Here is a 12415-nt window from a genome sequence, read left to right on the forward strand (position 1 = left end):
GGGCGCAACAGGCCGGCGGGGGCCGCAGCAGGCCGACGGGAGGCACGGCGCACGGAGCGCAGCAGCAGGCCGGCGGGGGCCGCAGCAGGCCGACGGGAGGCGCGGCACGGGGAGCGCAGCAGCAGGCCGGCGGGAGGCAAGGCGCGGGGTGCGCAGCAGCAGGCGGGAGGAGGGGCGCGGGAGGCGCAGGAGGCCAGCGGGAGGGGGGAGGCGCAGCAAGGCAGAGCTCGCGGATGGGATCGCGGGAGGGATGCGGTAGGTGGCCGGCCGGGTGGGATTTTTTTTTAATCGATGGCCCTGCTTGTTGACTCAGGGGTAAAAGCGTCCTGGCAAGTAAAGTTTGACGCCGTTAACCTCGGATTTTGACAGTAGTGGCACACAAGGGATCGGAAATTATAAATAATGGCATAGAAGGGATGAGCTAATTTTCAATAGCACATAAAGGATCACTTCAATTTTACAATGACATAGAGGGAATTTACTCTCCATCCATCCCCCATCTCGCGGCACCGATCGTGTCCGCGTGCTCGGTGGCGCTCCGTCGTCGTCTGCAAGCGTGCGCGCTCGTACGAAAAGCGACGTCCAACTACCGAGCAAGATCCGTTCTATAAGACGCCGCCGCGTCCTTGCCACCCACAGCGCAAGTACACTCCGATCCCCGGTGACATCAGTTTCGTCAGGGAGCGAGAGCGAAAGCGAGATGCCTCCCGCTCCCGGCGTGGCAGACCAGGCCCAGGCGGCGCCACGGAGCCCTCACCGGGGCAACGGCGGCGCCGTCGTCATGCCGCAGAGCCCGCTGCGCATCAGGCAGGACGGCAAGTTCTACGAGCGGCTGCTCACCAAGGACAAGGAGACCTCCGCGGCCAACCTGTCGTTCCGCTACTACTGGGCGGAGCCCGGGGCGGTGCCGTTCGTGTGGGAGTCGCAGCCGGGCACGCCCAAGGACGTCGCGCGGCGGATAGGCGCCGCCGGCGCCCTCCCGGCCATCACTCCGCCGCCGTCCTACCTGCCCCGCCACGGCAACGGCGGTGGCGGCGGCGGCAGGCAGGCGGCGCGCCACGACCAGAGGAGCGGCAGGCAGAGGCGGCGGTGCAGGCTCAGGCGGATCAGGGTCGGCTTCATCGCGGGCATCTTCCGGAGGCTCCGCCTCTTCAGGCCGTGGCGGCGGTCGGCGCCGCCGGTCAAGGTGTCCTCCTCCTCCAGCCGCTGGCTGTTCTCGTCCGTGGCCGCGGACACAGGCGAGCACACCCTCCCCCACCAGGACGACATCGCCGCCGTCGCGAAGCAGCAGCACAAGGCCGCGCCGGGCAGCTTCGCGGCCCCGTGGCTGTTGCGCCTCCGCGGCAGCTCCGGGAGCCGGGGCGCCGGCGGCGGCGGCACCCACGGCTGGGCGTAACGGTCGCCCTCAGGGGCGGTGACGCCGACGCCAGGAAAGGAAGGGTGGAGGAATCAATCGCAAGTCAGAAAGTGGTTTGTTATGGTTAACGAAAGACGTTGACGGCTGTGTTCGTGCATGCGAAGACTTTGTTCAGAGTATCTCCATCAAGCAAGGCCAAACGCTTGGCGTTGCCTAGCGAGATCTGCATGAAATTTTTATTCCTTTGTGTTCATCGTGCTTACAGATGTTCAGATAGTATATACACCTCCACTTTTTGTTGTACATGCTCATGAACTATTCAGATGGAATCCTATGTTTGTTGTACCTCCACTTCTGCTACTTGTCTTAATATGTGATCCTATCATAGTATCATTACCATCATCATATAAATTAGTTGCATGTAATTGGCAGGGGTGCTCAGATGACTCTCTTCAACTGGAAATGATGAAACAGCGATGTAAACCCCATGATGTCAGTAGTGACTTGGGAACCAACCGATAACGAGATCGATTTCTCATAATAGTGATTAAAAAAAGATTTCTCAGAATAGGAGCATAAATTCCCTTGATCAATGCAAGTACATATTTACACGCACCCCCCCTTTTTTGTTTTCCGTTGTTCTGTTTTTTTTTTGAAGGACTGTTGTTCTGTTTGTTGACACTCTTTCCTTCTAAAAAAGCTTCAGGGCAAATAAACTCTTGCCGTCCTATAGAAAATATTTTTTATTAGTTTATTATGACCACATTTAGTCAGCTACGCTTAAGTTTTTGTTGGATATATTGACTGGTTCCTTGAACTCAATAAATGCATGCTGTCACTCGAAGATAGGGATGTTACCAAATGCTCAGGAAACAAATACGCAGCGGTGCGTTCGTCAGGGTTCTTGAAGTTGCAGAGACGAGCGATGTCGCTAACTGGTAACCCTGAAAGTAAGGCAGTCTTGCGTAGGCGTTGGGCTGCTGCAACGAACGAAGAACACATCCCATCGTCAGGTCCGTGCTGGTTCTGCTGGGTACCTCGACATCTCCATCTGTGTTTAGTTAGTGAAAAATTTTGGATCAAAGGTCACATCGATTGTTTGACCAGATGTCGGGAGGATTTTTCGGGCACTAATTAAAAAACTAATTTCAGAACTCACTTGGAAACCACGAGACGAATCTTTTGAGGCCTTTGACCGCGTCATTAGCACATGTGGGTTACTGTAGCACTTATGGCTAATCATGCACTAATTAGGCTTAAAAGATTCGTCTCGTCATGTACATCCAAACTGTGTAATTAGTTTTGTTATTTAATTACATTTAGTGCTTCATACATGTGTTTAAAGGGGAGGTGAAAATTTTTGGGTGAAAATTTTTGGGAACTAAACGGCCCCTGAATACAAGAAGCAGTGCGTGCGTGCTTAATGGGATACGTCAGCAGGAGACCTTCTGTACGCATATGGGATCGGAAAAGTCTGTGGGCTAGTAGGCCAGAGTCGTTCATCATCGACGACTCATGGTCATGGATCAAGTGCATCAGTGTCATGTGGCTGTGCTTCTGCAGCCCTTGCCGTACGCTGGCCAACCAACGCAACCGATCCTGACAGTCTCCTCGCAACAAACCCGGGCGATGCAGCAGGTGGTTAACAAACAGGATCTACCTATGATCTGAATATCTGATCGATGTGGCTGTCCATTTTGCTCCCCAAGCCAACTTGATCAGTTCGATCCAGTAGCCGCTAGCTACGCCTGCAGCGTCCTGCGTGGCGACCAGCTTGATTGGATGTGCAGATGCGTGAATAGAGAGGAGTCCCGGGGCTGCCGGGAAACCACTTGATCGATCCATCTCTTGATAGCGGAGTAACAGGGTTGAAACTAATTGAATGCGTCGTCGTCGTCGAGCTAGCACTCGGCAGGCGTTGAAGTTAGAAAGATGCATGGCCGGCTTCGGACGGGATCGACGGGTAATGTAACACCTAGGTGTTAATTAATTTTAATTAAATTTAATCCGGGGCATTAGTTTCGAACCTAAACTCTAAACCATGAGTTAGCAAAAATTCCTGTCAGTCCGGGCCGGACCGGTCTGACCGGTCGAAGCTGATTCAACCATTTTGGGCCCACATCATTTAAACCACTCTCCTCTCTCTCTCCCAACCACTCCCTCATCCTCACCACGCCCAGCTCAGCTCCTGCCCGAGCTCTCTCCCTCTCATTCCCTTACCAAGCCCTAAGCTCTTCAATCCTCCCTCTCCCTTTGATTTCAAGGCCATGGGAGCTTCGGATTTGCGTAGGTGATCCTCTCCTCCATGTACTCTTTCCCGGGGTGAAGAGGAATCCAAGTTCTTCGTGGGGAAGAAGCCCATTCAAGGTAAACAAGCTAGGGTGGTTCGATTTTCTTTTCTAGGTGATTATAAATGAATCCCTTTGGTCAAACGCCTCTAATTGTATTCATGAACTAAAGCCTAGAAGGGATTTAGAATTTGGTGGGCTAGTTAACTCATCCAAGGTATTTCACCTAGGGTTGGGTGAATCCATCTTTCTAGAGGATTTTAGTCGATTTCCATGGGTCAAGATCATCTATATGCACCTCTGAGCTAGTGCCTGGAAGGGATTGAGTTTTGATGGGCTAGTTTAGCCGCGACTTGGGTTCTAGTTTTTGCTCTGGTTAGGAACGGTCTGACCGGTCGGAGGGACCGGTCTGACCAGTGGTGCGGCTGGGTTAAGTGTGACCGGTCTGACCGGTCGGAGGGACCGGTCTGACCGGTGGGGTGTTGGCTGAGAGGGTGAAAGTTGGGGTAGTTGGTACAATTGGTTAGAAATTAATTTGGTTGTTGATTACTTGTAATTTTTGCAAGTCATGCATGTATTCTCTCATATCATATGCATATGCACACGTGTAGCAGCCGCGGCAGAGGAGGTTGTGTCCGAGGTGGTTGCGGAGCCACAGGAGCCGCAGGGGCAAGCCCTGCAGCAGGGGGATCGTGGAGAGTCGGCCCAAGGCCCATCTCACCCTTGCACTGAGCCGCAGACTCAAGGCAAGCCCCGGTGCATATCCTATTATTTGAAATTATGACACTTATATATGTATTTATTACTTGTGCTTTACGTTTCAGGAGTTGATTGGAACCCTAGTTGCATGATCCCTAGTTTTCCCTGAATTATACTAGCATGTATAGGACGATATTACTCGGCCTTTGACATTTAATGTGATGCAACAGGCACAGGACTTGGCTGCGTCCTTATGCAAGATCAGCGAGTGATTGCTTATGCTTCACGAGCTCTCAGGCGGCATGAGGAGAATTATGCTACTCATGACTTGGAGCTAGCAGCAGTGGTCCATGCATTAAAAATCTGGCGGCATTATCTTCTGGGTAATCATATTCATATATATTCAGACCACAAGAGTCTCAAATATATTTTTACCCAGAGCGAGCTGAATTTGCGCCAGAGACGGTGGTTAGAGTTAATTAAGGATTATGACCTGGAGATTCATTATCACCCGGGCAAGGAAAATGTTGTTGCCGATGCATTGAGTCGCAAAGCCAGTTGCAGTTGCATCTCAGCTACAGCGGTGCATGCAACCTTATGCCAGGAAACAGAGAAGTTAAATTTGGCTATTGCATCTGAAGGCACGCTTGCTAATATTACCCTCACTCTAACACTTCGGGATCAAAATTGTTGCTGCTCAGAAAAATGATGTGGGCATGGATAAGATCAGACAACGGCTCGGTGAGAATGATTCTCACGTTCAATGCTTTCATCAAGACAGTGAGGGGGTTCTATGGTTCAAGAATCGGTTAGTGGTACCTAAAGATTTGGAGCTTCGAAAGCGGATTCTTGATGAGGCTCATCTCTCTAGGTATTCCATCCATCCTGGCAACAACAAAATGTATCAGGACCTCAGATAGCGGTTGTGGTCGATGAGAATGAAGCGGGAAATCGCCCAATATGTGTCTGAGTGTGACATTTGTAAAAGGGTTAAAGCGAGCCACTTGAGGCCAGCTGGTCTTCTACAGCCACTGACTATTCCGTCAGGAAAATGGGAAGATATTAGTACAAATTTTATTGTCGGACTTCCCAAAATTGCAAAGGGATACAACTCCATTTGGGTTGTAGTGGATCGCCTCACTAAATCCGCTCATTTTATTCCAGTCAAGACAGGGTATAAATCCCACCAGTACGCCGAGCTGTACATTGCCCGGATTGTGAGTCTTCATGGTATTCCTAAGACCTTTATATCTGACAGGGGCTCACAATTTGTTGCACGTTTTTTTGGAACAGTTGCATGTAGCTCTTGGTACTCAACTCATTCACAGCTCGGCTTATCATCCTCAAGCCGATGGACAGACTGAGAGAATAAATCATATTCTTGAAGATATGCTCAGGACCTGTGCACTCACCTACAGCCAGAAATAGGATGAGTGTTTACCTTTGGCTGAATTCGCCTATAACAACAGCTACCAAGAGAGTATCAAAATGGCTCCTTTTGAGGCTTTATATGGGCAGAGATGTAGAACCCCTTTGGATTGGTCAGAAGCCGGAGAAAGAAATTTCTTTGGGCCTGACGTGGTTAAGGAAGCTGAAGAACAAGTCCAGCTCATATAGAAAAATTTGAAAGCTGCACAGTCCCGCCAAAAGAGTTATGCGGACAAGAAACGACAAGCTATCTCATTCCAAGTGGGGAGCAAGTCTATTTGTGGGTAAAAGGAAAACTCGCACCTCGCTATGTTGGGCCTATTCCTATCATTGAGCGGTGTGGGCCAGTGGCATATCGCTTGGAACTTCCTGTCACAGAACAGTCCAAATAATACCGATCAAGTGCACTAATTAACCTTTTAACTTAAACCTCCGCTACTGCACTTCACCAGTACACCCAGACTGCCTGCTTTAACCAGGATCGATTGCACAGGAACTCTCGCCAAAAGATGAGCACAGGTGATTACAAGCAACAACAGTTTTCAAAATTAACTTACAATCAGAGTTAAACAAAAAGTCTCCAAAATTAATTTACAATAAAGTTTTACAAGCCAGGGTTACATTTCGCAAACAGAGTTCACACGCAGCGGAAAGTACAACTAGTTTGAAACAAGCTTCAAAATACAGTACGATAAATAACGTCGACGACCAAAAGACGAACTTCACATCTTGCCCACTGATGTGAGGCTCACCTGCCTGCACTTCACGGAGAAGACGGAACCCACTCGACTGTCCAACCTGGAGGAAGAGGCTGACCACTCCAGGACGCACTGATTTCCTCGAAGTCTTCCGGAATATAGCCTGCTCCAAGGCTTACCCGTCTATGGGTATACTTAGCCCATCACCTAGACATGCATAGCTCTTTGGCTCTAGGTTCTTTTGCTGAAAAGCTATTAACACTGGATCCTTACTTTCAATATTTTAGCTCCAATTGTGTTGATAGCTAGAAACTAGGTTTGCCTAATTCTCTATAGCACACATGGTTAATCATATTATCTTTTCAAGAACATCAACAAAAGTCAAACTTTTCTCTTTCTGTCCATTCAATCCTTACTACGATGCGACGCATTGACCAAGGCTCTCATATCCACGAGTCACGGCGAATCGATCCGATTTAACCTTGCAAGGTGGACCTAACCAACACGGCACATATATGCCCCGTCGGGCTATACACACCAACCCTTCACATATGCACACCGAATAGCCGAACTGCCCTGCGACCCGGGACTGCTAGCCCCACCGATACCAACGAAGGGTCAGCCATGAGTTTGTATACTAGCTCCACTGGTGAAGACAGTATCAAGTCCGCCTACCGGTGCACATATGGTACTGAGCTTACCGGTTTCGACTACCTCCTACTCCCGGCATGCGGTTAGTACTGTTCAATCCTCAGTCAAAGGGCCAACAACGGAACGGTCCTTAAGCGACACAGGCGGAGGCTTACTTTCCATCCATTCCATATCCATAACCAATTCATCTCCGCCTGGTCTCCAGTTTTCCTTTCTTTTCTCACTGATTCCTTCTTCAGTAACTTTTTCATAAGTAACAAGACCTATATCTCGCGAGTGACAGGAATCCCTCGACTTCTACCGGGTCCCTAATTAGCAAAGCATTTCTAACGGTGCCTGTATACTAGTAGAGGCTCATAGGTACTTAGGGAGAAACATGCATACTATGGTTTCATTCAACTCCTAAAAACTTAATGCACAATACTTAAATAATAACATTGAATACTTGAAAATAAAGGTTATGCTCCGGGGCTTGCCTTGCAGGTCAGCGGGGTTAGTGGTTTCTCCGGGAGCTTGATTAACGACTTCTTCTGGCTGCGGTTCTCCTGCGAAAGGCTCCTGGACCGGCTCGGCAACTAGCTCGTAGGCGACTTCGGTGTCGGCGGCTACACGAGGAAAATATGACATGCATAAAACTCAAGAAATGATGCAAAGCACTACTCACAACGAAAGACATGGACCAATCTCCAAAAGCGTCTACAGAGCAACCTTACAACTAGGGTTACGATAGCAATGGTTTAGAATGGATGTGCAGCTTTTGGTTCTAAGGCCTCTTTAGCCTGAAGTGATTCCTATCAAGCAAAAGTTACTAAACTCGCTTCGAAAGATTTAAATACTATCCTAGAACAACATGGATCAACTTAAATAGGGATTTGTTTTGTTGCAAAACACATGCATGCATGAAAGAATTAAATACAACAACTATAAAAGAAAAGAGCCTAGCTAGGATCAAATTAAAAGCAAGACTAACCTGCAGGTATGATCAAGCCACAAGAATTATCAGAATAACAATGATCTTGGCAAAGCATGCCACATAAAAATCTCCAACATTTATCGACGATGGAAAACATTTACTTTAACCCTAGCCAGTTAAACTAAACACAATTAAACTTACACAAAAGTGCACAGCACCCACACCTGAAATTTTATAGAGGATTACACATTCAAAGATTAGGCCACCGCATAAATTTCATGATTTTTAGACAAACAAAACAGCCGATACAAAATAAACTAGTTTAAACACAAAACACAATTTAAGCAGGGGCAAAAGTGACATTTCACCTGCACAAATATTTTTCATCTGAAGACCTTGATTTTAGAAACCTAACAAACTTTAGTTTGTATTTTTAGGATTTTTCTGCATTTTTGTAGAAATTATCAAACTTTTCAGCTGAAAACAACAAAAAGAAAAACAAATCTGGAGCCGTGGGCCCCACTCGTCATCCAAATAAAGGGAGGGAGGGGAGCTCCCCTGCTCTGCTCTGCCGCCTGCCCCGGCCCGCACGCCGGCGACGCGCCTGGCGCGCGCGGGGCCGTTGGCCGGACGGCCAGCGGGGCAGTGCGGGCGGGCCCACGTGCAGGGCTAGCGCCGCCGCGGCTGAGCAGAGGCGCGGGTGGGGGCGGCCAGGGCGCACGCACGGCGGGGCGGGAAGCGCGCGGGGTGGCGCTGGGCATGGGCGGCGGCGCAGCGTTCTCGCCGGCGGCGGTGCAGACCGGCGAGGGGCGGGGCGCGTCGCGGTCAGGAGGGCCCGGCGGAGCGGGGGCACGCGCGGGGTGGGACGGAGGCGCCTGCGGGGCGGCGGCGGCGCGCAAGGGCCTGGGTCGGCGGCGCACGCGGAGCAGGGCGGCGGCGCGCGGCGTTCCGCCGGTGGAGGCGCATGGCGGCCACGGAACGGGGCGGCGCGACGCTCAGGGAGCTGAGGCAGCCTCGGGGCGCGCGGCGGCGCTGCGCAGGCTCGCGCAGGGCGGCCCCGCGGCGTGAGCGCGGCGGCGGCGGCTCGAACCCGGCGGCGCGGCGGTGCTGCGGCAACAGTGGCGCCGAGTTCGGAGGGGAAAAGGGTCGGGGACGACGAGGAGCTCACGGAGACGCTCACCACGGCTTGAATCGGGCGGAGGTGGACCGAAGTACGGAGATCGACGGAGAGGCGGAGCTCCGGCGTGAGCAGCAATGGCGGACGCGGCGGTCGGCTTCGATTCCGGCCGGGGAACAGCGCGATCAAGCTCGGGGCGGGGCGGAGGAGGTGGAGGGTGAGGTTGTGCGGCTTGGGGCGCAGCGAATCGAGGCACGGCGGCGAGGATGGCCGGCGTGGACGCCGACGGGGCACTGAGCTCGAGCTCAGCTTGGTGTGAGTGCGAGGAAGGAAAGGGGAGGGCGAAACGAGCACGGCTCCGTGCGGATAAGGACGGGTGTGTGAGCACGAGGGGCGAGGTTCGTCGGCGCGACGCATGGACATGGACGTCGAAGAGCGGCGACGGCTCCGGCGGCGTGTCGAGCGACGAGCAGAGGAGGATATGTAGCAATGGCATTTCTGTAAATAGCTCAAAGTTTCAAATTTCAGTTGGTAAATTTAATTTTTCCCCTTGTTCTTGAACTCAAATGAAAAACTTTTGAATACGAAAGTTGTTCAAAATTTTGAGATCTTCAACTTTTGTTTCTGGCACTTTTTCATTTGAGCAATGGTTTGAAAGATAAAATTTAAACTTTGGTGCATTTGCAAATGTCCTATTCAAAACAAAATTAAAGATTTTCTTTAAATTTCGTGATGAAACTTGAATTTTGGCCAAAATGAAAGTTGCAAAGGAAGAAAAGTTCTACAACATTGATGTTGGGCAAAAGTTGATTTAGAATTCGGATTAGGGAGAAAAACAAGATCGAACGTAGCTAAGTCGAAAGTTACTATGCGAACTCGATTAGCGCTAAAGACGATGATTAACCACGATTAGCGATTAAGCACAATGTTAGCATCGAAATTAACACCGGGGTGTTACACTTCCTGCCCAATTATCCTCGGTGCATAACATATTCCATGTCTCTTAGCTCAAAAAATGCCTCTGTGTTCCTACCAAGATTATTGAAATGGAGAATGTGCAATTGGAACCCGATCTTGTCTATCCAGAGCATCCTATCAAAATTGTGGACCACAAGACTCGGGTCACTTGAAATCAAACTAGTAATTTCTATAAGGTGCAATGGAGCAATCACTCCGAGCGAGAAGCCACTTGGGAAACGGAGGAATTTATTCAGTCCAACTGTCTCGAGTTGCTGCAAACTCACCAAGGTACACCATCTTCCATTTTCCTTTCAATCTAGGACCTTCCTTAAATCTCGGGACGAGATTTCTTTTAGGGGGAAGGGTTGTAACACCCAGGTGTTAATCAACTTTAATTAAGTTTAATCCGGGGCATTAGTTTCGAACCTAAACCCTAAACCATGAGTTAGCAAAAATTCATGTCAGTCTGGGCCGGACCAGACTAACCGGTCGAGGCAACCGGTCTGACCGGTCGAAGCTGATTCAACCATTTTGGGCCCACATCATTTAAACCACTCTCCTCTCTCTCCCAACCACTCCCTCATCCTCACCACGCCCAGCTCAGCTCCTGCCCGAGCTCTCTCCCTCTCATTCCCTTACCAAGCCCTAAGCTCTTCAATCCTCCCTCTCCCTTTGATTTCAAGGCCATGGGAGCTTCGGATTTGCGTAGGTGATCCTCTCCTCCATGTACTCCTTCCGGGGTGAAGAGGAATCCAAGTTCTTCGTGGGGGAGAAGCCCATTCAAGGTAAACAAGTTAGGGTGGTTCGATCTTCTTTTCTAGGTGATTATAAGTGAATCCCTTTGGTCAAACGCCTCTAATTGTATTCATGAACTAAAGCCTAGAAGGGATTTAGAATTTGGTGGGCTAGTTAACTCATCCAAGGTATTTCACCTAGGGTTGGGTGAATCCATCTTTCTAGAGGATTTTAGTCGATTTCCTTGGGTCAAGATCATCTATATGCACCTCTGAACTAGTGCCTGAAAGGGATTGAGTTTTGGTGGGCTAGTTTAGCCGCGACTTGGGTTCTAGTTTTTGCTCTGGTTAGGACCGGTCTGACCGGTGGTGCGGCTGGGTTAAGTGTGACCGGTCTGACCGGTCGGAGGGACCAGTCTGACCGATGGGGTGTTGGCTGAGAGGGTGAAAGTCGGGGTAGTTGGTACAATTGGTTAGAAATTAATTTGGTTGTTGATTACTTGTAATTTTTGCGAGTCATGCATGCATTCTCTCATATCATATGCATATGCACACGTGTAGCAGCCGCGGCGGAGGAGGTTGTGTACGAGGTGGTTGCGGAGCCACAGGAGCCGCAGGGGCAAGCCCTGCAGCAAGGGGATCGTGGGGAGTCGGCCCAAGGCCCATCTCACCCTTGCACTGAGCCGCAGACTCAAGGCAAGTCCCGGTGCACATCGTATTATTTGAAATTATGACACTTATATATGTATTTATTACTTGTGCATTACGTTTCAGGAGTTGATTGGAACCCTAGTTGCATGATCCCTAGTTTCCCCTGAATTATACTAGCATGTATAGGACGATAGAAATGTTATGCTTAATACTTCTCGATAGAAGTCGAGCGACTTCTTGCACTCGCGAGATATAGGATACTTAGAAGTCGAGTAATTTCTTGTTACTCGCGAGATATAGGTTATATACTTATATACAGTACCTAAGCTGTTAAAATTGACATGGAAATATGAGACCGGGCGGGGAATGATGATGATGTATAGGTATGGCAGCAGGACAGGGTTTCTGGGTGTCTTAGCCCCGTCCGAGTCGATAGAGGACCGTACCATTGTTGGCCCTGTTGATCATGATTGAACTGTACTAACCGCATGCCGGGAGTAGGAGGTAGTCGAAACCGGTAAGCCTAGTACTGCCTCACTTCGAAAGTACAGGACCCCATCTCACCTCCTGTGGTAGTCGAGTAGTCGCGGAGAAATGGGATGCATGTATTTACTTTTGGTGGTCTCACGTTGAGCTCGGCTGACCATATGATGGTGGGGCGGTCCTGTAGTTCGAGGCGGGGAGGGGAATGGTTGGTGCGTGTGGTCCGACGGGGCTTATGCGTGCCGTGTTGGTTAGGTCCACCTTGCAAGGATTAAATCGAATCGATTCGCCGTCAGTCGCTCTCGAATATGAGCACCTTGGTCACCGAGTCACATCGTAGTGCTATGATGGGATGTTAAGTTATATGTATATGAAGATTATTACCTTGAATTAATATTCATTGCACCACCATATTTGTTAGAGATGGTCTATGCAA

At 50.0% G+C, this 12415-nt stretch overlaps 1 protein-coding gene across 1 annotated transcript; it reads left to right on the forward strand.

Annotated features, from left to right (window-relative positions):
- The first annotated feature begins 567 nt into the window (after positions 1 to 567).
- On the forward strand, positions 568 to 1782 carry LOC120708508. The gene has a single exon (XM_039993797.1). It carries the CDS (start codon positions 701 to 703, stop codon positions 1394 to 1396), a length of 696 nt encoding a protein of 231 aa, XP_039849731.1. The 5' UTR covers positions 568 to 700; the 3' UTR covers positions 1397 to 1782.
- The last annotated feature ends 10633 nt before the right edge of the window (positions 1783 to 12415 follow it).

Source organism: Panicum virgatum, chromosome 5K, assembly GCF_016808335.1.
Source record: "Panicum virgatum strain AP13 chromosome 5K, P.virgatum_v5, whole genome shotgun sequence".
Taxonomy (NCBI): domain Eukaryota; kingdom Viridiplantae; phylum Streptophyta; class Magnoliopsida; order Poales; family Poaceae; genus Panicum; species Panicum virgatum.